Source organism: Nicotiana tabacum, chromosome 22 (genome assembly GCF_000715075.1).
Source record: "Nicotiana tabacum cultivar K326 chromosome 22, ASM71507v2, whole genome shotgun sequence".
Taxonomy (NCBI): Eukaryota; Viridiplantae; Streptophyta; class Magnoliopsida; order Solanales; family Solanaceae; genus Nicotiana; species Nicotiana tabacum.
Genome location: NC_134101.1, coordinates 97,551,179 through 97,577,662, shown reverse-complemented (window position 1 = coordinate 97,577,662; position 26,484 = coordinate 97,551,179). Strand labels below are relative to the sequence as shown.

At 36.0% G+C, this 26,484-nt stretch overlaps 1 protein-coding gene across 3 annotated transcripts; it reads left to right on the top strand.

The window, feature by feature from the left end:
• Positions 1 to 14,664: 14,664 nt before the first annotated feature.
• On the top strand, positions 14,665 to 17,017 carry LOC107782897 (THO complex subunit 4A-like). 3 transcript variants are annotated; one of them, XM_016603836.2, is made up of 5 exons: positions 14,672 to 15,118; positions 15,185 to 15,292; positions 16,058 to 16,126; positions 16,209 to 16,384; positions 16,582 to 17,017. In XM_016603836.2, exons 1-5 carry the CDS (start codon positions 14,933 to 14,935, stop codon positions 16,745 to 16,747), a joined length of 705 nt encoding a protein of 234 aa, XP_016459322.1. In that variant the 5' UTR covers positions 14,672 to 14,932; the 3' UTR covers positions 16,748 to 17,017. The 3 variants fall into 3 exon arrangements, with proteins under 3 accessions (XP_016459325.1, XP_016459322.1, XP_016459323.1); XM_016603837.2 differs by having other exon boundaries at positions 14,689 to 15,118; positions 16,585 to 17,017; XM_016603839.2 differs by lacking the exon at positions 15,185 to 15,292 and having other exon boundaries at positions 14,665 to 15,118.
• The last annotated feature ends 9,467 nt before the right edge of the window (positions 17,018 to 26,484 follow it).

The following is a 26,484-nucleotide window of genomic DNA, read 5'->3' as shown; positions in this document are numbered from 1 at the left end:
ACCTACCAATCTGTGCAGTCTCGCGAAAATGCGAATATCTCTATACTCCGATATCGTATCGACAAACGGTTTAATGATTTAGAAACTAGACTCATAGATATTTAATTTTGTAGGTATATCATCCCCTAATTCCAAGTATATTGGGATAAAAGCTCAGTTACATTTGACCTAATTTTCAGCATATTTATGAATAGAACTTCTGATGACCTTTTACAGCTTTTGTTCTACAACTCGCTTGACTTCAAAATATAATGCCAACTATCATATCACTAAAATAACTCATATTATAATCTCCTTATAATGTTAATCACCCTAATTTCACCCCAAAAGTACATGGTAAAACATTCCAACTTGTCGACTTTCGGCGAAACTTATTTTCTTCAATTTGTTTAGCTTCTAAGCCTTCAAACTCTCTTGCTACTTGGTATCAATGATATTAAATATTTGCAACCTCCACATTAACATGATTAACTAACTTTATAAACTTTTGAAAGATGATTCCATTTCTGAGCTTACATTTATTGACTTATGACGTACTCTTACATACGAAAATATGGGGTGTAACATCATTCCCCCCTTTGGAACATTCGTCCTCGAATGTTGACTAATGCGCTTATCAGTATCATAACCTGTAGCTCTTACGAGTACTTTAATATTGTCCTTTACATCTAGGAAACTGTTCTATAAATAAATCTAAGGGCCTGGGCATTCCCCCCTTTAGGCCTCTTTCTCATACCATGACCTGTGGTCAGAATTTTTCCAATCTCATAACTGTTGTTACCTTCTGACATGCATCATGTACAACCGTGTACTTATATGTTTGCCTATGCGACTCTTTTCTCCTTTTTCCTCCAGCTTTTGGCCAATATCTAGGTCTCACTTTGTGAATATATACAGAACTATGACAAGATGTCCCTATAGGCATCTATAGGTGTTCTAAAGTTCTTCTCTTGGTACTTTGTCGAACTTACAACTATTTTTATACATTGCTTCATAGCCTTGGCTACCTATGCTTATGGTTTTATTACATCTAGATAGTTCATACTATATCCTAACTCTTACTTCGGTTTATTATTACCGTGGTCTGCCACCCAGCTCCAGGTTACTCTTTCGCTGCTTGTCCTATATGTATAAATCTAAGTCCTTTAATGCTTCCTCATTACTGTTCATTTTAATAATGACGGTCTAATATCATCTCATACTTTGCAACTTTTATCCATCCATTAGTGATTCACCTTAATGTTGATCCATAATCTACCGCTGACAACCTGAAACCTCTTATGTAGTACATTGTCACTAGGGCTCACGTCTTATCGAGGAATATCTAAAGTGACTTGCCCGATCCACCTAGGGACGATACTATACTTCTATAACCGTATTTCATAGAATCCTAATATGATTCATCTTATGGGGGTATTCAAATCCCATGCAATTCATAACATACCTTCTCTTTAAATTATTCCACCAATCAAAGGCCTAAATGTCATCCTCTTATCTATCACAATTACACCCTTATTCTACTATCGGGGCAGCATTTCATCTCTTCTAATTGCTCCTAGTCTTAGACTCATCCATGTTAATTCAAGCTATACTGAGCTTTTTATAACATACATAAACCATCAGCTCTCTTGTTTGATGGGCTTAATACTAAGGTCTTACCTATTCTTATCAGCTTCTAACTCACATTTTCTTATCCTTACTCCCATATACCTAAAATCTTGTCACTCTGCCATACTTTAGATTGCGACCTACACATATCTATTGTACTACTCACATCCTTCCTTTAACTTGCTAGCACCACAGATTTCCTTTTGTGCCTTCTCAATTGTCTTTAAATGTAAGCAATTACTCTTCCTGGTCATTCTGCAACTTGTTGTATGAATACTTGGCTTGTCTTATTGCCCACGAATACTATAATTTCCTGTACCTCATATGATCTCAAACATCACCTTTGATTATTTTTTTCCATTCATTAGCCACTATAGGCGCCACTTTCTTATGGAGTGCATCCAATGTTGTAGTGAGACTATTATTACTAGATCAATTCTTCTTCAAGTTAATATGCTTAGGTTGAAGACCCCTTCCTTATTTTCTGAGCTAGTCTTTAGTGGTAGTACTTAGGAGACCTTCTAGATCTTGTAAAGTTGTGGTATTTTTATACTGTATACACGAAGGAATTTTCGATATTCTTACTCGCCTACAAACATCCTTAGTTACATACATCTGTGCCCTTGTGCTTGTAGGGTTACTTCTAAACTCAGATTTTGATTGTGTCCTTAATGTCACTCTCCATTATTCCCGTAACACTTATACAATACCGTTAAATACCCCAACTCCTATCTAAGCATTTCTCAAGGGTTATCACGTCATATCTGCGAGACTGAATTCACTATATTAGGATTCACTACGTTTATCTTGCATGATCTATTGATTTGCTTATAACCTCTTGTCTAACCATAACAAGGCTCTTCCTTAATCAATACTAACTACACATTGGTCCATTCTCATATCTATATTCCGCATAATCTCTCTTGGGTTATTTTCTTTGTCTTAACTTATCACTCATACTGGCTCTTTATGTATCGACTGTTTATTCGCACTTATTTATCAATAACATCTGGTGTGGGAACCTTATTTTCCTCTCCCCGGTGGCGTGTTTGCGTTATGTTCTGGAGTCGTAACATATCTGTAAGGTTTGAATAAATGCAATCTCATTCCTTTCGCCTTTCTTCCACATTCTTCCTTTATTATCCTATAGTACTTGAAACAATAACTCCGACTTAATACCATATCACACCATCTTCCCCCATTTAGGAGAGTATTAAGAGTTAATGCTCCGAAGATCTACCTATAGATGTTTTACCTCTTCATCTTTGGCGTCTTTTCACATTATCAATGACCCTTACTCCATACAAAGGTAAATATTTATCCCTTCTAGGATTACAGTGCCAATCTAAATTTTTTTGGACATTCTAGTATTCATATCTAAATGCACTATTCTAGATTGCACCATCGGAGTGTCTTACAAAGAGAACTATTACCACATTTGTAATATCCTTCGGAAATGTTAGCTAATGATAATAATCCATCTACCTTTTTGGGTTACTCTAACCCCAATTGGATCTTGCTATCCCCTTCTTCTCTTAAACTATATCTGTCAACTCCATAGGGCATAACTGAGATGGTTGTGGCCAATTGTACATACCTCTGTTACTATTGAAGGTAGCTCAAAATGCTTATATTTCTCTGCCTAAATTGCAAATACTGATAATCTTCATTAGTTGGGTACCTCGTACTTTTTTTTCAAGTTGTTTCTTTCACTTATTGAAACTTGTATCCACCTCCTAATTCTCTCGTCGCTCTTTACCATATTGGTGGATAGATATTCATGCCTTGGGGCTCCTTATCAAGAGGCTCACACATCTTAGTACACACATGATCTGTTGAAGACCTAACATTTACGCATCATAAGCATGATGCAAAATCGAGTTCCGTTGATCAACTCTTCTACAGTGACATTCAATCTCTTACCAACTGTCTTTCTGGATGTAAGCATCATCGTATTATGAATAAGATAGAGTTTAGGAAATTGAGTTCTTACAACTGAGCTCTACCACACGATCTAGAATAAAAAGAAAGAGTGACAGTCCTAAATGCCTTGCAGCCTCCTGCTTATAAGTGTGGTGCACTACACACCCATAAATAAGACTCTACTAGACACGGCTTGTAGACTCCCTAGGACAGAACTGCTCTAATACCACTTTTGTCACGACCCAAACCGAAGGGCCGCGACGGGCACCCGGTGCCTTACTCAACCGAGTGCCAACGTAACATATCTTTCTTATCATACTATCATGAGTAAATGAGCCAGAAAACCCGTCATGAGATAACAAGAATAAAACATAAGGTAATACTCAACATATGAAGACCCAACATGATATACAAACTTATATATGTGACATACGGGACTATAAGGCCGACATGACCATTTGTAAACTCAAAACATAGGCTGACAAGGCCATACAAGTATCCATATACCTGACATCTATCTACAAGCCTCTAAGAGTACCTAATATCATAAAGGTCGGGACAGGGCCCCGCCATACCAATCAATAAATATCCAAAGTATACTGACCAAATAGGCAACTCCGGATCAAGTGGAGTGCACCAACACCTTCCGCTGAGCTGATAACCTACTTGGAGGAATATCAACCTATCTATCGGGACCTGAGGACATGAAATGCAGCATCCCCAGGCAAAAGGGACGTCAGTACAAATAAAGTACCGAGTATGTAAGGCATGGAAGCATAAACAAGAACAGTAATATAATGAGAGATAGATGAGATACAACCTGTAATATATGAGTGCCTCTGGGGCTACTGACATGAAATGCATAATACATATATATACATAAACTTTTAAAAAGCATATGCCTCTGTGGGCATCATAATCATCATATCGTACCCGGCCTCAAAGAGGACTCGGTAAAAAAAATGTACCCGGCCATCATAAGGCTCGGTAGAATCGTACCCGACCACGTGGAGCTCGGTAAAACCAACTAATCAGTGGTTGCACAATAGGTGTCGTACCCGGCCGACTATAGCATGGCTCGGTAGAGTAAAATAGATACATATATATAATGCATGCTTGACTCATGGAATCACATTCTAAACCTTTTGGAGTGACTTAAGAACATTATGGACATCCCTACCATCAATATGAACCTTATTAGGATTTAAGGATCATACACACTTGTTTAGAATAATTTTATAAGGAAAGAACAACATGGACAACCTTAGTTGCTAGGAGTAGAGTCATTATGAAATAGCGTATCGTTTATGCTCATTTCATTTTAGATCATTCCAAAAGAAATAAGAAAGTGCCTTAAGATACCTTGTATGTGTACTTCCCAACCTCAAGCTATGCAAATGTCACGACTCCTTAGTCTACAATAAGAGAAATGACACTATCATTATCATTTAAGCGTCGTAACTATTATGTATCGACCACAACCTATTTTACAATGAAAAGGACATCACCTTCCCTATATATATGACTTCACACTAGTCAAAACAATCACAAACAGCCCAACATACCCCAATCACTTCATCCACAACACGACAACCATAATCGTGTCAAACAATCCGAAAATATTACGACGAATGACCAACAAACAACCTTTCCATTATGTGGTGTTTCTCCACACCATTCCTCCTCTCAACTTCATAAAAATATTAGTAAAATAGACAATACAATACCAACACGAAACAGCCCACAAAACAGTCCTAAAAGTTCATCAACTCAACAATAATTTATTAGTTTACTTAAACACGTTTCGACTTGTCTTTTCTTTCAAATTGAGAAACACAACCAAAAGTACATAATTGTACCTATTATCCAATAAACCAGCCATGAATTAAACTTAAAATAAGTTCACAACCAGCCAACCATTACACAAGAACAAACAACATACCATTCTTTCGAAACTAGCTAGGTCTATTTTCTACGATCGAGTTACAACTTGCAAACGCATAGCTAATGGAAGGAGAAGCATAAACTTACCTTGTACTGAGGATATCCCATTAAACCTGGTCCTTCTTCATCAAAAATAAGTTCCTCAATATGGCTACAAGAAGGAGAAAGAGAAACTAGCAAGCTGTCCGGACGTTTCAACACTAGAATCGTGTTGTAACACCCGGAATACCCTAGGGTTTGTGTGGGATTTTGGGGAGGAGTTGCAGGGGTTCAATTTGGTTTTATTGGTCTAAAAGATAGGTGAAATAACTGAGTATATAGTCCCTTAAAAGTCCCCTCTTGTCCAACTTTGGGGCTTTTAATTTTGTCCTCTCATTTTGGCAAGTAGGTGATGCACCTACTTGTCACCTACCAATCTATGCAGTCTTTCAAAAATGCGAATATCTCTATACTTCGATATCGTATTGACAAACGGTTTAATGATTTATAAACTAGACTCATAGATATTTAATTTGGTAGGTATATTATCCCCTAATTCCAAGTATATTGGGATAAAAGCTCAGTTATATTTGACCTAAGTTTCAGCACATTTATGAATGGAACTTGTGATAGCCTTTTCCAGCTTTTGTTCCACAACTCGCTTGACTTCAAAATATAACACCAACTATCATATAACTAAAATAACTCATATTATAATCTCCTTATAATGTTAATCACCCTAGTTTCACCCCAAAAGTACATGGTAAAACATTCCAACTTGCCGACTTTCGACGAAACTTATTTTCTTCAATTTGTTTAGCTTCTAAGCCTTCAAACTCTCTTGCTACTTGGTATCAATGATCTTAAATATTTGTAACCTCCACATTAACATGATGAACTAACTTTGTAAACTTTTGAAAGATGATTCCATTTCTGAGCTTACATTAATTAACTTATGACGTACTCTTACATACGAAAACATGGGGTGTAACAAAGACTATGGAATAATCTTGCCACTTGAGGTGATTTATCACATAACTCAGGGAGGAAGTCCTAATCAGGCTCTCTATAGTATAAATTCTTGTTTTTCATTTCTACTTATGTAATTCATTTTAATGATGGTCTGTAATAATTTGTAAACGAATATTGGGGTAACTAGTGAAAGGGACGGGTATTTACATGTTTCTAGGGTAAGGCAGGTAGAAATCATGCCTATAGGATTTTACTATGTTTGCCTCACCATGTTAGAAATCATGCCTATAGGGTTTTACTATACTTGCCTTACCATGTTAGAAATTATTCCTATAGGGTTTTACTATACTTGCCTTACGATGTTAGAAATCATGTTTAATAGGTCTCGAAATTAGTTTCACAAATAGATGCCCTACCTATAGGATATAATTTAATCCAGCTTCTGTTATAATAAGTGTTACTTTCTTTCTTTCATTGGTCGTCATGCCTGCAAAGTTTTTGAAATCGGTGATGTCATGTCTATAGGGAATAACTCTAGAAATGCTACCTATAGATCTCAACTAGTTTAATTTAAATAAATCAATCCAGTCCGCATTTTAGTTTATTTCGAAACTGGTTTAATTAATGGTTTATGTTATCTAAAACAAGTTCTTTCAAAAACTGCCTTGATTTGTCATTAGATATCATGCCTATAAGGATTCAAGAGTCCGCGTTAAAAACCAGCCATGTAGTCATCTGTATTCCGCGCCTAGGCAGGCCTTAGGAAATCAACTTTAAATAAAATCAGAACCATCTTTGTGATTAGTGTTTAATTGTCAATATGTTAAAATTAGTAGGCAATCCTGATTCAAACTTCTTTTCTGAGTCATGTAATAAATTTGGTTCTACTGTTATCACTTGGATACCATGCTTTAGAATTCTGAGTTCAAATGTGGACCTTACCTATGTATGAGTCGTGCTGTCTATGTGCATTACTTGTGGTGATACATCTGAGCCTTCAATCTGTTTCTGTGTTTTCCCCCTAAATGCAGTCTTATGTGTTCTTATTTGTCGCCTAGTATTTTGCCTTTAAACTTGAAGGTCTGCCTAGAATCCCCCTTTATAGGATAGGAGTCCTAAATTCCTCCGGGACTGATAGGAAGGGACGGGTAACAGCATGCAATAGGGGTCGAGACTAACCCTCGCTTTAATTACCTTCACGGGGCGGGAAAGGGTAGATATGGATATGATGACTGGTGCGTTAATACCACATGTAGCCGCTCTTTGACTAGTGTCATACCGGGTATTGCATTGATGTGATCCATATTATAAACAAACATAGGACACCCTTTATATTCATGAATATGCTTAGATTGTAATTCTTTTTAAAATCTCATTTTTTTCATTAGTTGTTTTCTTACACCTGTGTATTTAAATTTAAATCTCCTATTATTTGAGCTGTGCTAGTTTATTTGCTAATTGTACAAATTCACAAAAATTGTTTGGCCGGAAGCCACACTAGTGGATCCTGAGGGGTGTCTAACACCTCCCCTTGGGATAATTTCAAGCCCTTACCCTATCTCTGGTTACCAAACGTAGTTATAAATGAACCCTATAGGTGTCCTAACGCACCTTAAATCGTTAGGTAGTGACTCTTCAAAAATGCAAACTCCCTTTCTCAAAAGGAAAGAGTTGTCCCATAACCAAAATGTCATGAACCTGATTCCGCGAGGAAAAAAGAGGGCGCGACAGTACTGTGTGCAACGTAGTTACATACACTTTATGCTCCAAACTAATTCCATGATGTTGAAGAATATGGTGGAGGGACTTTGGATGTACCATGGATAATTGCAACATAGGCAGAGGAGATCAAAGACATTATGGGGAGATGCAACATGAGGATAACACATATTATGAGAGAGGGTAATAAACTGGCTAATTACTTAGCCAACTATGCTTTGGATAGAGGTAATTTTGAGGCTGATTGTTTCACAATTGGAGGTACAAGGTCGAAAATTGGTGAATGATGATAAATTACAATGTCCATATTTGAGAGTGAAGGTAGCGAAGAACTAGGAGGAATGAAGGATAAGAGTGTAAGAAGAAGGGGAAGCATCCATGATCATCATCCTCAAATCTGTACAAAGGAGATGGTGATGAATCTGTTTTTCACTAACTCTATTTGTTTTTTTGCTTGAAATGTTACTGTATCCATGCCTTACTACTTAATACAAATTCAATGGGTGGTATTAACACCTAGTGCTCATTCCCTTGACGGACTATTAGTAGTAGGCATAAGCATGGAAGCAAGGAGGAACTCCAGTATAGTAGGGTCGACTTACAATCATCGAAAGATGGCTTTTGACATCTAGCACCCTAGTGCTTCAATCCTTCATCTGAACTCCAGTAATTTCACCATGAAGTTACAAGTAAAGGATTCACAATACTGGAGTTGTAACACAATAATGTGCAGGAGTTTAATCGCGCCAATCATGTCATTTATGGGTGTCTTGGGCTTTTGGAATTCAAAAATGGGATCAATAGTTACATTGTGGAGTAAAACCCCCAATGCATTTCATTCCCTCTATATCTCATGAATGGTGCCAAACAAATATTTTGATAGATCACTGTTGATACCCAATTTTTCCTATATATTTTATATGCATAAATACCTTTACAATAGCATATATATGCATATATAAGCATGCACAAGATTTTTATAATTTTTTCCATAATTTTAGGAATTTAAATTGATTTATTTCCTTCTCATTTATTCATAAAATTCCCAATAATTATTTCCCAAATTATTGTTATGATATTTTATTTATTTAATTCCTATACTTATGCCAAAATATGGTTCATATATTTTTTATGCATTTTTATTATTGGATTTGGTATTTTTTAAACTAAATTACATATAATTGCAATATTAGCCCATTTAATGTATAATTACTTTTTATATGCGTAAAATTGGTCCCTATATTTTTAAAATGATAAATATATATTTTAAATTATTTTGGTACATAAAAGTATTTTCCAAAAATTTTTTATTGCTTATTATAAATTAAATATGAAAAATTGGCTATTTAAATTATAGCCAGATTTGGCTTTTGATTATAGCCTAAATTGAACCCCACCCCAGCCCCAATTTCATACCCAATTACCTGACCCAAACCCTGAATCCGCCTACTCGGCCCAGCATTAATTAAATCCTGGCTGTTGATCTCTCCGATCAACGGCCCGTATCAATCCTTTCCTTTTTTAATTCCAACAACCCCTAACCCTATCTCATTTCCAAAATTACTCTGCCCTCAAATCCTCCCATCTCCTCTGTTCTCTTAACCTAACCCTAAACCCCTTTCAACCGCCTCCCTTCTCCGGTCTTCTCCGGTGATCACCCTTCAACCTCAAGCCTCCAGTGGCTCCTCCGTTGCCTTGCTCATCTTCTCTGAGGCCTTCAAAGGCCCTGGGACACACCAACTTGTATCTAGAGTTTTCTGTTTCAGCTATTCATGGCTACTCCGGTGTGATTTCGAGCAAAATTATACCTTATTTGTTACGATCTTTGAAGTTCTAAGCAGGTTCTTCCACTTCTATTTGGGTTTCTTCTGAAACCCTAATTTTTTTTTGCATCTCTTAGATCTGTACTATTTTTAAATGATTCGAGTCTGTTTCTTTATGTTTTACCCAGTTCTTGAACCGCTTTTGCAAAAATCATCGATTTCAAGTTGTTTTACTTTCTTTTAAAGTTAGGGTTTTCGGAACTTTTTCTACACTTTGTTTAAATCAATTCTTCATGTTTTAACTTCTATCCTTTGCATGTCTTGACTGATTTTATGTTTTTACTCCCTTTTCAACTCGCCTATGTTGAAAACCCTAATTTGTTAGTTCCAATCTTGGATTTCTGGGTTCTGTTTGATAACGTGTTCAGTAAATCCGTATGTTTCTATGATTCTGTGATTTTTTCCCTATGTTTGCTTGTTATGGTTCTTAATTGTGGTTATCCCTGCCTATTGTGTGATTCTGCCTTATTTGGTTCATCAATGTTTCTGATTCTTCACTTCTCCTACCTGTATCATGCTTAGCTTACTAATTCAGACTATGCTCTAACATAAATCCCTATTCTATATGTGATTCTTATCCTACTCGACCTCTTAGGGTTCTGATTTTTGCTTACCTTGTGCTTGTTCTTATAGAATGGTGCTAAATCAATACTACCTCCTATTCTTGCATCCTTGAATCTTTGTGATTGATTTTTCACTGATTCCGCGTGTTATTTCTACTGATTTTTTACCTTGAAGAATGTTTTCTGACCTTATTCTATGGTCAATCATGCTATTAATTGATTTCTTAAGACTTTCCTTGATTGAAATGTGCTGAACCTAGCCTCTATTACCTATTGTGTACTTGTACTATGCAGAAAGTTTTTCCTTATTTGTCTTGTTCAACCTTATACGATTTCTTTCCTTACTTGTCATGTGTCTATGACCGTTTGAAGTTAACTCCTCAATTAAAGGGAGTACTTAACTTGATTTTCTAACTGACTGATTCTGGGTTCTATAATTACTAATGGACTCTGATTTTTACCTTATTTACTACCTGCTTTCAAACTATATATACCTTAGTCTTTCATTAGCACAAGACACAAACTCTTGGTTAAAAAAAAACTATCTCTAACACTCAAACTTTCTGCCTCTCTTTTGTACTACTTGCTACTACTTTAAGTTAGTCGGCTGCAAGCCAAGGCTAACCATTGAGTTCTCTTGTTCTTTCATCCTGTTTACTATCCTTTTTACTGGTATATTCTAGTTTCAATTCAAAGTTCCAACAACAATATAATTTTCTTATTGTTTCAGTTCATTTTATTTCTAGTTTGCTTCTTTTTGTTGTTTTGTTGTGAAATTTGTAGTTGATGGTTACATTATTAGCATGTTATTATGTCTTCCCTTTCCTTGAGATCGGTATATTTTCCCTTATGTATGTTTCTGAGCATATCTTACCAGTTATCTCTTACTTATTGTGTACTTACCATCATATGCTCCATGAATCCCCAAATCCCTATCACCCCTCTATGTGGTTGTGTTCTTCATGTCTGGTTTTGTGACTATGCCAGGGTCAGCTATTTCTGAGCATGTCTAAACCAGTCTTAGACCTTTGCTAGGTTATGTGTTTGCAGTCAAGTGTTCTATGTATCCCAAACCCCTTGACCCCTGTGTGTGACTACTGAATTTATTTGGATCTGTGAATTGGCTATGTACAAACCTGTCCTAAAGTGTTTGGATTTCTATTCATCTCTTCAATCTCTTTTCAAACAGTCTCTATTGCTTTACTAAGTTATTTTCAAATAGACTTTTGTTTTAATACAGTTTTTACTAAAACCTTTCAACTTGTGTCCATCACTTTTCACTCTACTCTTAGTCAATAAGTTCTGCCCCCTCTAGTATGTGTACTGCCTTGGGATCCTCTTGAGAACCCTCTGAACTCTGACATACTGAGGCTGGCCCTTCCATACTGCACTTGTTCAATCTTTGGATACTAAGTCTAGGTGTAAGCACTGCCCGGGATCCTTGAGATCCTTAGGGAACTTTGATGCACCTAGACTCTGACATTGTCTATGGAATTGAGGCATTTGAGGCCATTGGAGGCTTTGGACATCTGGGCCTATTCTAAGGCTCCCTATAGAATAGCTTTTTGTTTTCTTATTTATTTATGTAATTCATTCAATGGTCTGTAATAACTTGTAAACAAATATTGGGGTATTTAGTGAAAGGGATGGGTAGATGCATGTTTGTGGGGGTAATATGGGTAGAAATCATGCTCCTAGGGCCTTATGTTTAAATCTGATTGTTTTCCAGTAGAAATCATGCTCCTAGGACTTCATGTTTAAATCTGATTGGTTTATCAAGTAGAAATCATGCTCCTAGGGCCTTATGTTTAAATCTAATTGTTTTCCAGTAGAAATCATGCTCTTAGGACTTCATGTTTAAATCTGATTGCTTTATCAAGTAGAAATCATGCTTATATTGCTTTACATTTTTAGAAACCATGCCTAGAGGTCCAAATAATCATGTATGTTTTCATTGTCTTAAAATCAGAATAACTAATAGATGTCATGCCTATAGGACTTCACCCAGATTCAGTTATGCATATTTCCATACCTGCAAACCATTAAAATCAGTATTACGCTTAGATATCATGCCTATAGAGAACCATATTCGAAATTCTTCATATCAATCTAATTTAGTCTAATGATTTGACTTAGTCCACGCTTAGTTCATTTCTGAATTGGTTTAATTAAGTATTTCATATTTCCTGAAATGAGTTCTTTAAAACTCTCTTAACCTCTCATTAGATATCATGCCTATAGGTATTACAGAAAATCCGTTTCAAAACCTGCTTTGTTTCCCTATACAAATTTGCTAATCAGTACTCCGTGTATAAGCAAGCCTTTAGGGTGTTTTCAAAACTGCATTTCTGAAAACTGTTACTATTGCTTAATGTTTTCTGATCCTAACAGGCTTTAAAAAATCAATAGACGATTGCTAGGGTCACTACTCCTGAGTTTCTAAAAAATAAGTTGTTCGTTTCTGCATATTCACCTAGATATCCTGCCTTAGGACACTATTTAATAAAAGCCCTTAATTATGCTTGAGTCGTGCTATTTATGTGCTTGTTTGAGGAGGAAACTTTGAGCCTCTAATTGCTCCATTTATGTGCTGAAAGTCCTAAGTGTTTTGATTGTCGCCTTAGAATTTTCACCTTTTAAACCTTAGGGGTCCGTCTAGAACCAACTATAAGGTAGAGGTCCTAACTCCCTCCAGGACCATTAAGAAGGGACGGGTAGCAGCACGCAATAGAAATTGTTGACCAAACACTCGCTTTGCATGACCAATAAGGGGATGGGAAGGGTAGATACGAGATATGATGACTACGCGCTAATGTCAAGTGTAGCCCCTCATTGAGTAGTGTTTATCGGACATTGTGTGGGGTGATCCTATATGATAACCAACCTAGGACTCCTCCTTTACCAAGATTCCCTTTTTATTTAAACCTTTTTATTTTACAACTTGTCCAAAATTTTATCTTATTACTTGAGTTATCTAACGTGCTTTGCTTGCAACCTATTTGATTCAACTGTTTACCTGTAATGGACTAATTTGTGAATATAAGTTCGATCGGGACACACAATTGTGGACCAAAAGAGGGGTGCCTAACACCTTCCCCTCGAGGTTACTTCGAGCCCTTACTTTAATCTCTGGTAATGCAAACCAATCCAAGAGTTAATCACTTTAGGTGTCCTAAAGCACCGTAATCCGTTAGGTGGCGACTGTTCCAATACCCAATTCCCAAGAGGAAAAGAGTTATTACCCCCATGAATGTCGAAACCCGAACTTCCCGTCAAAAAGGGAAAAAGGGGGCGCGGCAATCACTGCTGGAGTCCATACAAATTTCTCACCAATCAGTGCATGCCCATTCTCGTGTACAATTGCTGGACACTTGAAGCAATGAGTTATGCGTGTGATTTTACTAATCCTTATAATTAGTCTACTATATTCTAGTCTCTAGACATCAATAGGCATGAATTATAGGGTGTGTTTGGGCTGTAAAATGCAACATTTTGCAAGGAGGAGAAGAAACGCATCAAGGATATGGCAAGACAGTGAATGGTACGCTACTAAACACTATACAATTTGGGGATGATCACATGAGCTCCATACACAAGGAATATACAACTAGAGTTTTGGAAGGAAAACTAATGGCTACACAACTGGATTCATTCTTGTATCCAGTTCTGAATAAGGAGTATGAACGAAATTCGAACATGCGATTCAATTGGGATGGTATAGCATGGCTAGTTTATTTCCTTTTTAGATTACAATTGGTACTATTACTGTTGAGTACTATACTCAACTTTGATAATAGGAGCTATGTGACTGTCAAAGTTTATTTTTTTCATCTTGTAAGATCTCATATGCCATTTTGTTCTTTTTTATTTAAATATATATAAAACTAGCTCTAAGCACCTTGCCTAGTTAATTTGCTAAAAAAATATTCTCGCTAGGTAGTGGGCATGCAATTGTTCATATACTACTACTAGAATAAGTTACTTGCAGTGTCTACTGGCATCTTATATTTCGGTATACCTTATACCGAAATAATTACTTGAGTCTCGTTAGACCACTTTAACCTTCTTTTTGACTAAGAACTTTCTTTTGCAATCGGTCCTCCATTTGGAGTCGCTAAGATTATGCTCGTGTGTTCGAAGAAAAGAAAAACAAAAAATAATTTTAAATCAGATATAAATCCGTCACTAATTATAACCTGTGGATAATTTCAAGAATTGAGACTGGGCAAGTTGCCAACACAGTAAAATCGAGGGTGGTTGCTTTTTACTGAGCAGCCAGCTGTTATTCATGCGCCCTCTCAACTCTCTGCTGTACTACTCGTCCCTTCCCTATAAGGCCCATTGTCCTCAATCGCATTATTTTACCATTCTGAAAACCCTTCACTCCTCCGGTGTGCTTCAATGGCTGAATCTGTGGACATGTCGCTGGATGATATCATCAAGAAAAACAAACAAAAGGACAATGGTGGACGACGTTCCAGAGGTCACATCGATCAAAAGCGCCGCAGTGTGCGGGTTTATGGTTCTGGGACTTGTAGGGGCGGACCAAGCCGCCGTTGCAGAATGACGCCCTACTCAATGCCGCAGGTACCAGGCTGTTCCTATTCCTTTCTTTCTCGCCTGTAAAACTAATATTCTTGAAAAATATTGTAGCGTTTTCCAGAGCCAGACAAGATGATGGTTGGAGCGTCAGAGTGGGATTATGGGACTAAGCTATTTGTATCTAATCTCGATTACGGTGTCTCCAACGATGACATCAGGGTATAAACCATCTTTTCTTCTATTTCTCAACAAACCCACCTTAGCTCAGTTGGACTGTAGAGTTTCTTCTATTTCTCATATGAAAAGAAATTAAGGTGGATTTGCATTAATTTTATGAGGCACGATAGGATTGTCTTCGGAAACTTAAAATTGCTTTTTCTCTCTCTTTTTTTATTTTTTTATTTTTTTTATTTTTACTTTGCATTTAGTTATCTTATATATGCATAGGTCTAACATAGAATTTGTATTAGGGAGTAATTCCTTTTGAAATGTAAAGTTGAGAATTTCAGATTTTATTACTTTTACTATAGGAGATTATTTTTGGACCCCACGAGATCAAACACATTGAATGATAATATGATTTTACTTTTAAGGCATGGATATTGGTCAAACTTAACGTGTTCTTGGCACTTTACTGCCTGGTTAGCACCCTTGTCTTCTACATTACTGCATTTTCCACTCATGAATGGAGCAACTTAGGTTTATACTCTTAACTCCCCCCCTTACTATTGTAGTATATAAGATGAAGTAACTTTTCTGCTATTTTCTACATTACTCTTTCCATGTTTATGAATGAACCGAGAATTGACTCTGTATGGATGTCGTAGCACCTAATTTCTTACTAGTAGACTCCTTAATTCTCGTTGCTATTAAGAATGATGGTACTCTGTGCTTTAAATTCGGAGCTTTTGATCTCAAATTGTAGTTGCAATACTTTCTTGAAGCAACTATTCTGATGAGAAGTCCTCTATCTGGATTGTTCAGCTGCTGTTTTCAGATGTCGGTGAACTTAAAGAGTACGCGCTGCATTATGATAAGACTGGCAGATCAAAGGTACTTTGACAAGCCACCTTCCTTTGACATTTTCCTGAGAAATGTAGTGCAATATATTCATGTTGAGGAAATTCTTGTATAGGGAACTGCAGAGGTGGTTTTCACACATCGCTCTGATGCTTTAGCTGCTATGAAGAGATACAACAACCTGCAGCTTGACGGGAGACCAATGAAAATTGAGGTGAAGTTTGTGACTCATCCAGTGCCTTCAATATTGCCTGATTTTGCACCAGAAAATCCGCGAGGAACTTTCCAGAGGTAAAAGATCTGCTCCTTCTGGCTTTATTGTTGAGGGAAGGATTCAAATTGTTTATGGTATTGTTACAAGCAAGTAATAACTCTAGAGTAGAGTGATAGTAATAAGATCATTTTGGAGCTAATGATTGAGTTGTAATTTCCTTACTAATGAGCCCTTGCCTACATGTAATGACGCTTTCAAAGAACTGTTTTGGCAGCAGACCAGGAGTTGCAGCAGATGGAAGGGCTCGTAATGGTAGGAGAGGCGGCCACATGATTGGACGAGGTGGTTTTATCGATAGAAGCCATCATAAACCTGTCTCAGCCGAAGATCTTGATGCTGATTTGGACAAGTATCATTCTGATGCAATGCACATTAAGTAATATCTTTTAACTTTTTAGTCCTATGGTTCTCTGTTATGCCATGTTCAACTTGAGCCATCTCCAACAACAAAAGTGCGTTTTGTCCTAGATGGAGAAATCATGGACACCGTATAGATTGTAGTAGGGTACATAGATAGCTGAATACCCATTATCTAACTTTGCTCACTTTGTTTGGATCGTAATCTGGATATACGTTTCATCACTAGTGCATCGTTGTGGCGAGAGGATTTAACATTGTTCATTTTATGGTGATTCCGCAATGTTTTTCTTGCATTACACAGTGTTCCCTCCAGATTTTTAATTCTGTGCTTAGTCTGCACCGCTTGTCTTTTTTTTTTTTGGTTTAAAAGATACTTAATACTCCCTCCGTTTCAATTTATGTGAACCCATTTGACTGTGCACGGAGTTTAAGAAAAGAGAGAAGACTTTTGAACTTGTGGTGTAAAATGAGGCACATATATTTTGTGTGGCTATAAATCATTGTATAAAGGTAAATTGTTTCCAAATAAGGAAAGGGGTCATTCTTTTTGACACGGACCAAAAAGGAAATAAGTTCACATAAATTGAAACGGAGGGAGGATATAATACGAAGGTTGAACGTTACAAGGAGCAAAAGGCGACATACACAGTAGCCTAGGGGAGCGACCTCGTGGTGGGTCGTAACAAAAAGGGGATGCTTGTTGGAAACTAGTACTAGGGACAAGTTAGTGCTGCAGATTTTTTTATACTTGGTTAAGTTTCATGTTTGGTCTAGACTCTAGATCATCCATCTGGACTGTTTTAATTTCTCCATCAATTTTCTGGTGTCAAGAATAGCTTATTCGGACAAATCTTCAGTATGATTTCTGTAACCTGCGTCACAGAGCAAATCCTAAGTGTTTTTTTCTTTCTGATTTGATCTGTTCTATTTCTAACAGGCTTGCCAATTACTATAGATTTACTACAAACTAAGACAATGCGGCATGCATGATGCATATGTATACTAATTTCTTCTCCTAATTATCTGTCCTTTTTGCTTTTTAGAATATTGTATTGTGCCAAAATTTGTCCTGTTATATTTCTATACTTAGCTTTAAATTTTTTATTTTACCTGTAATGAGATTATTTATAGCCACACAAATTTCTTTGTCATGTTTTAAATCACAAGTTTTTAACGTAATTTTTTGTAAAATATTTTGTGGCTAGTCAAACTATACCACATAAAATGGGACGGATGGAGTATTAAGCAACTCATAATTGTTTGCTATAATAATTTCACAGTGCTAGTGTGATTTAAGAGATCTACTTCGTTTTACACAAAAAAAAAAAGGTTTAAATTCTTCACGTAGATAACTTTATCTGTACTGTTTAACCTATTTTCATTTAAACGAAAGGAACTAAATTAATCAATAATATCTAGACAGACTAGAGTACCTAATTGGGACGAAAAGAGCAGTTTTAAGTGATTTCCTTGAAGGCGGAACGCCTAATTTCAACTTGTGAATAATACTTTCAAGAAAAAGAAAAGAATAGGCGTAATGTCCTAAAAAGCAACGAGTAAAAGTCGAATTATTTCCAATTATTGTCGAATTATTTCCAATTATTGCCATATAAGATTGTACACGGGACTAGATAAGAGGATAAATATATAAGATTATTGGGGCTTAAGTACACAGTAAAACTTGAAATGCCTTTCGAGCTGTTCAGGCGTTCAGAAAAAAGTGAAAAACTAATATGCTTAGAGGGTGTTTGGCTAAGGTTACAAGCCGGTCAAACTGGCTTATAAACACTTTTTGGCTTATTTATGCATTTGGTAAAATTAAAAATGCTTATAAGTTAAGTGCTTATAAGCCAAAAATAAGCAAAAAGTCATAATTTGGTCTCCTCCAACTTATCAAATTTCAGCTTATAAGCACTTTAGGTTTGACCAAAATATTTACTATTCTATCCCTAAAATACTTCTTTTTAAAACAAAACTCTTCGTACACCCAGTTCTTCAGCTGCTTATTATTAATTTCAGCACTTTTATCCAAACACGTAACTGCTTATTTTTTAAATCAGCTTCAACACTTAAAAATGCTTTTCAGCACCTAATACTTATCAACTACTCTAAATCAGCTAAGCCAAACGGGCTCTTAATTTTGTTGGAGTTTTCAAAATTTAGTACTTCTCGACTGTGGTGGTAGATTTAATCAACGGCAAAGGGCTAAATATACCCCTCTACTTTCAAATATTGTTTCCCTGTACCCTTCGTTATACTATTGGGCTATTCATGCCCCTACCGTCATACTTTGGAACAAAAATACCCCTATTGTCATACTTTGAAACAAAAATACCCCTATTTGGATGGAGTGCCACATGGCAACACCAGATTAAAACGACCCATTTCTTTTTTTTACCCGATCAGTTTTTAAAAGAACCCACAATCGGCCCCTATTTTCATTTTTTTCCAGTTTTCTTTTTAAATTTCATTTTTTTAAAAATGAAAATATTTTGTTAAAAAACAAAACAAAAGAAATTGTATTTTTACAAATTTGTTTTTCCAGTTTTTACAAAATAAAATTCTTTTAAAAAACTGAAAAACTAAAAATAAATATTTTTCAAAAAAGAAAATATTTTGTTGAAAATAATGTTTTCAGTTTTTTAAAAAAAAATATTTTGTTATAAACTGATTTTTTTTTTGTAAAGCGTTTTAGCTTCTTTGGGTTCTATAAATAAAGGATTTTTTAATAAGGTATATGAAATTTTATTTAACATATGAAACAAAAAAGAAGGAAGAGAGTGGTGGGTGTGTGGGGTGGGGTGTGTGTGGGGAATTTTTGATAATATAGCAAAATTAATATGTATAAATATGGGGATAAAAAGAGATAAAACAGAAAAAAAATATTTTTGTTTTTTAACAAAATATTTTCGTTTTTTAAAAACTGAAAACATTATTTTCAACAAAATATCTTCTTTTTTGATTTTTTTTTTTTAGTTTTTTAAAAGAATTTTGTTTTATAAAAACTGGAAAAACAAATTTGTAAAAACAGATTTTTTTTTGTTTTTTAACAAAATATTTTCATTTTTTAAAAACTGAAATTTAAAAAAAAACTGGAAAAAATGAAAATAGGGGTTGGGTTGTGGTTTTTTTTAAAAACGATCGGGTAAAAAAAAGAAATGGGTCATTTTAATCTGGTGTTGCTACGTGGCACTCCATCCAAAATAGGGGTATTTTTGTTCCAAAGTATGACGGTAGGGTTATGGATAGCCCAATAATATAACGAAAGGTATATGTAAACAATATTTGAAAGTAGAGGGGTATATTTAGCCCTTTTCCGTTTAATCAACGGTCTGACTAAGAGATAAAATATTTAGTTAATCTCTTCGAGCCAAAAGGTACGAGAACAAAATCCGTTTCCTTTAAAGTAATTTAAAAACAAACAAGCACCTTTAGCTTTGTCAGCTTTATTTACAAAACAAACAAAGTCAATTGTTACTCTCAAGAGCAAAACACTATGAGCACCTGAGGAAAATTATGATTTAAGTATGAAGTCAGGGCCTTCGATTGAGTAATGATTTGAAGAAAAAAAAGAATTTCATGAACTGTACGGGATTAAACGTAAGGTGAATCACATTGGGATGCTATAAAACACGATTATGGAAGTATAGTATCGCCCCTAGGTGGATTAGTTTAATTACTCCAGATATTCTCCGATGAGACATGTGTCCTAGCGCCAACGTTACATAAGAGGTCAAGTTATCGGTGGTAGATTATAGATCAACATTAAAGTGAATCAACAATGGATGGATAAAAGTTACAAAGTATGAGATGAGATTAGGCCATCATTCTAAAGATGAATAGTAATGAAGAAGCATTAAAAGACTTAGATTTATATATATAGGATAAGCAACGATATTAACCTGGAGTTTAGTAGCAGACCTCAGTAACGATAAATCGAAGTAAGAGTTATAGTATAGTATGACCTACCTAGATGCAGTAAAGTCATACGGATGGATAATCGGGTCTATGAAGTAAGATATAACAATATTCGTAAGTTCAACAAAGCATTGAGCGAAGAACTTAGTATACCTATAGATTCCTAGAAGGATATCTTATCAAGCTCTGTATATATGTTTACATAATGAGGCCTAGAGATTAGCTAAAAGTTGGATGAAAAATGAGAGAAGAGTTGCATAGGCGCACATACAAAGACAAAGTCGTACAGACTGCATGATAGAAGGTAGCAATAGTTACGAGATTGGAAGAATTCTGACCACAAGTCGTGGTGTGAGAAAGGGGCCTAAAGGAGGGAATGCTCTGGCCTTTGGATTTATTCATAGAACAGTTGCCTAGATGGCAAGGAAAGTACTAAAGTATTCGCAAGAGCTATAGGTTATGATAATGATAAGTGTATCAGTTAACATTCGAGGAAGAATGTTCCAAAAAAGGGAATGATGTTATACCCCATATTGTCGTACGTGAAAGTACGCCATAAGTAAATCAATGAAAGCTCTGAAATGAGATGTTACATCCGGCATTTTCGTACGTTAAAGTTTCATCGTAAGCTAATCGGCGTAATCTCGGGAATGAGATTATTTGGAGGTTATAAGTATTATGCTATTTCAAACAAGTGATAAGTAAATTCGTGAAGGTGAGAGGGTAAGCGAATCGAAGAAAATGAGTTTCGTCGAAATTTGACATTTTGAGTTAAAATACGGTCCAAGCTATAATACTCGGTGTGTATTAACTTGTGCTATACAAGGTACCACATGCCCATGATAATAAGGTATATAAAGTGTGTTAAAAGTGGGTAGTATTTTAAGTAATTTGAGATAATTCTCAATTATGTGGATAATTGGATAATTATTGATTTTAGTGGGAGATTAACTAATTAATTAAGATATTTGGATAAGATTAAGGAGCCCCCTCCCCCAACGTGGCAGCAAGTATGGAGTCCTAATCAAGCCTAATGTTGACTAAGTAAGTATGAGGCTGGGTGGCAAAATTTGGGAACTCTTTGGCTAAGTAATTACCTTAAGCAGGGGCCCACTCCCTATGATAAAATCACCCCCAAAATTCATTAAGGGGAAATACATAGGGTTGCTAATGGATGGAATTCTCAAGGGGAATTCTTATTGTTACACCCAATATCATCGTACAAAAGAGTATTCGTAAGTCAATTGATGTAAGCTCAAAAATGAGATCCTCTTTGAGAGTACATAAAGTAAGTTAATTATGTTACATTAGAGATTAAAAATCTCTAAGATCATGGATAACAAGTACCAAGAGGGTTGAAAGGTTAAAAAGCTAAACAAATTGAAGAAAATAAGTTTCGTCTAATGTCGACAATTGGGAATGTTATAAAGGGTACTTTTGTGATGAGACTAGGGTGCTTAACAAGATAAGCAGGTTATATTATGAGTTATTTTGGTCGTATGATAGTTGCGTGTTATGTTTTTAAGTCCAGCAAGTTATGGAATAAAAGTTGGCGAAGGTTATCACAAGTTACATTCACAAATGTGCTGAAAATTAGGTCAAATGTAGATGCTATTTTCTCCCAATTTAGTTTGAATTATAGGGTTATATACCTACAAAATTGAAGATCTATGGGTCTAATTTCTAACATATTAAACCGTTCATTGATACGACATCATAGTAGAGAGATATTCGCATTTGCGGGAGACTGTGCCAAGAAGCTCTCTATGGGACCCACAATGGCGGTTGAGATATATTGATATATATAAGACGCCTCAACCCCGTTTTAACTCATTATTTTTCAGTATCTTCAGACCCTAGACACCTAAAAATACCCTCTCAAGGTTTTATCATGATCCAAGACCCAAACAAAGGGCAAACAACACAAATCAAGTGTCAGGAATCCCGTCGCGCTAGTAAGTTTCTTGTTCTTCTTGTTGTTACTGATTTTTGGGTGGTTCCGGCTCGTATGGGAGTTTGTTTTAAGTGGTTTAAGTTCTGTAAAATATTATCCCAAGGTTTCTTATCAACCCTATGTTATTTCAAGTCTTGCAAATGGATTACACCACATTTCACATCAAAAGATAGTTCTAGTGAAGAATAACAACTCTTTGAGGTTGTGTTGTCATTGAGGATAGTTGTGGGCTGTGTTTGGCTGAAATTTCAAGTTGTTGCTACTGGCTAAGGTGAGTATAACAGACCACTAATTTTTCTTAAGCTTGCTTGTAGGTTGGTTAAGTCACTTCTATAGTGTTGTATTGGTATTGAGGGTTGTTGTAAGCTAAATATAATTTGAATTTCGACTTGAAGATATTGTAGGAGGTATTTGTCTTGTGTTATTGCATGTACTTAAGGTTATCTTGATGTTGATTAAGTTAAATAGATGTACTAGACATGAACTAGTGAATAAAGTTGCTAGTTGAAGATAGTTGGAGTTGTGGATTGTTTCCTTTATTATAAATATATAGTATAAGGATGGAATCATTGATGAATGACTTCATTATCATGTTAATGATGCTGTTAAGTTAATGTAAGAAGTCTATAAGGGGTGATAATAGGGTTGAAGGGTTCTGAAGTGATTCAATCCGAGCTTGCCACTCGTCGTGATATATTAACGACTTGTTAATGGAATATTTTGTACCCTATTGATGTTGTTCTTATTGTATTACTCTTGTTGTTGTTGTTGTTGTTATTGTTGTTGGTATATGGTATTGCAGGAGGCCCTTGTTATAAGGGAGATGTTGCCCAAATTTACATAAAATGAGCTACTAGCTTAAGTTACAAACTTAGCCTTTACTCAGCACTGATTTTTAATCTACTTATGCTATAGTAGACTAGGTTGAGTTGTTTGAAGAGTTGCTTGGAAGCTATTAAGGACTCAACGAGGTTAAGGTATGTTAAGGCTAAATCTTTCCTTCATTTTGGCATGATCATGTAACTACAGGTGTTTGATAACGAGACATAAAGAGAAGTTCATATTCCTGAATTTATGTACATTGTCCTAGACTCATAAGTTACAGCATTCTCCCTTATCAGAACTTCATATTCAATTTAGTATTGTCTTTTTTCATCCAAGAGAGCAGAGAGTCTCTCTCTCTCTCTCTCTATATATATATACATATATATATATACACACACACACACACAATATATATATATATATATATATATATATATATATATATATATATATATATATATACAATATTACAGTATTTTCACCACTATCGAGTTATAATTGATGGGCAGGCCCCTATTGGGCAACCTATGATCATATGGTAAGTTATATACCGAACCTACTGTGGTCGAGCGCCTATGAGCGAGACCAGAATGGCCGAGATACATAGTCTAGTATGGTCGAGCGCTTATGCGCGAGCCTACTATTGCAGAGCAGTTACACATACCGAGCCTTATATGGCCTGACAACTATTTTACTTGTTATATTGAGAGAGTTGAGTCCGTTGCAGCAGGTAAGCACATCTTCAGATTATCTTTGACTCCCAGTTACATTCGGTTATTATATTATCAGTTCAGTTTCAGATTTTAGTTTCTCGGTTGCCTTACATACTCAGTATATTATTTCATACTGACATCCCTTATACCGGGGATGCTTTATTTCATGCCTGTAGGTCCTGATTGACAGTTGGACAGACCATCCAAGCAGACAGAGTCAAACATCAACTTGGGTGGTAAGCTCCACTTCTTCGGAGTTACCAAGTCTAGACCTTGGAGTATATTTTATATATACAGGTTTGATAGGTAGGTCGAGGCCCTGTCCCGACCATAGTACAGTTCATTTATCTCTAGAGGCTTGTAGACAGATCCTGTATATTTTGTATATCAGTAGATGTTCATGGCGACTTTGTCGGCCTGCACAGTTATATATATCAGCTTTTGGGTATGTTTACCCCACAAATGAGAGAGACGTTCAGACAATTCAAAATATGGCCTCATCGGCCTAAGTTGAGGGTTACCCCTCCAGAGTTCACAGTTACAGAGTGGTACGCTCGGGCCGAGTATGGCACTGGGTGCCGGCCATGCTTTCCCAGGTTTGGAGCGTGATAAACTTGGTATCGGAGCAGTTTTATCATAGGGAGTCTATAAGTCGTATCTAGCAGAGCCTTGTTTATAGATGTGTTGTGCACCATATTATATAAACATGAAGCTACAAGGCATTTAGGAATTTATCACTCTTCTTTCAAATCCACATCGTGCTATAGAGATGAGTCATAAGAGTTCGAGCCAAGACTTATGTTTGCTATTGATATAAAGATGCTTGCAATTAGAAAAATTATAGCTAGCCAGAGTGCTACTACAGTAGCAGGTAAGGGCACTAGTAGAGAGAGAATTCTTGACAATATGGCCCATTTTGAGGCCCTATCAGATCGTGCATACTAGATGGTGCACCCTAGAATAGTAAAGTCAGATATGAATACTAGAACGTTCAAAAATATTAGAAGACATGTAGTGGCATACTATAAGGGATAAATATTTACTTTAGTATGACTCCCGCCCCTAGTAAAAAGAGAATAGTATGCGATCCAAAGAGCCAGTGAGATGAAGCAAGAGGAGATAAAAGTGAAAGAACGTTTTGTTGAAGTTTTAGAATAAGTTAATACACAGAGATATTAGCAGGAGAATAAGAAGAGAGTAAATGAAGCATTACGAGTAAGATGTGATAAAAGGGTGGTAATAATAAATCATAATATGACATGATGACATAGTCTATAGTCAAGTAAAGGAAAAGACAAGAGATGACATGCCTTGAGGCTATAAAAGAGTATAAGCCATAAAGTCATATCCTCATTTCGATTAAATGAGTTGATGACTCCAACGTAATTACCATAAGGCTATGTTAGACCCCCCCAGAGTAATAGAAATCAACATAGGCTAGTAAACAAGAAAGAAAAAATCAAACATGATTTAGGGACCAAAGGACTCGATAATAGTCGTCATCGTAAGAATTTCAGAAATCGTGTTCCGAAAATGATAGAATGGACAACGGAAGAATAACCTTTAAAGGTCATTCAGGAAAACGCTTCCCTAAAGCAATTAATGTGAGAAGAGTTATGCTTAAGGGACCAAGTGTACCAGTTACACTAGGTGTCACCCCTACACGTAAGAAATTCAGTTATCCCTGGTATAGAAGGGTTACCGCAGGGAGAGTAAGAGTCAGTGAAGATGTGGAAACATGCCAAAGATGAAGAAGTAACTATGGACTAGTAAAGGAGGAATGCGATAAAAAGGCAAAAGGTGTGAGATTGCATTTATTCAGATCCTACATATATGTTATGACTCCAGATCATTAATGTTTTATTCATTAATAAATAGTTTCTGAAGCTTAAAATCAATATGACCAGTAGGGCCCTGACCTTCCTCGTCACTACTCGACTGAGCTTAGGGTTGGCACTTACTGAGTACCGCTGTGGTGTACTCATGCCCTTTCCTGCATATATTTTTTTATGTGTAGATCCAGGTTCTTCGGCTCAGCCATACTTCCAGTGAGGCGAGGTGATCTTCAGAGACTTCGAGGTATATCTTCCGCGTCCGCGGACTGAGGAGTCCCTCTCTATTCTCTCTTTTTGCTTTAGCTCTCCTGTATTTACTTTTGTTTAGACATTCTGAAGTTAGAACTCTTTGTAATTATTCCACAGCTTGTGATTTCATGAGATTCCGGGTTTTAGGAGTTGATTCAGTTTGAGAGTTTATATTTGTATATGCCGAACGACATCTTAAACATTTTATTTATGTTTTATCTGTAGTTTTTAGCTAGTGTTATCTTTCATTTTCTTTTTTTTGC

Excerpts from the sequence above, each read along its gene's own strand:
- LOC107782897 (XM_016603836.2), top strand. The coding sequence starts at position 14,933 with ATGGCTGAATCTGTGGACATGTCGCTGGATGATATCATCAAGAAAAAC. Across the intron at positions 15,293-16,057 it reads TCTCCAACGATGACATCAGG|CTGCTGTTTTCAGATGTCGG; the intron begins GTATAAACCATC and ends TGGATTGTTCAG. Across the intron at positions 16,385-16,581 it reads CCGCGAGGAACTTTCCAGAG|CAGACCAGGAGTTGCAGCAG; the intron begins GTAAAAGATCTG and ends CTGTTTTGGCAG.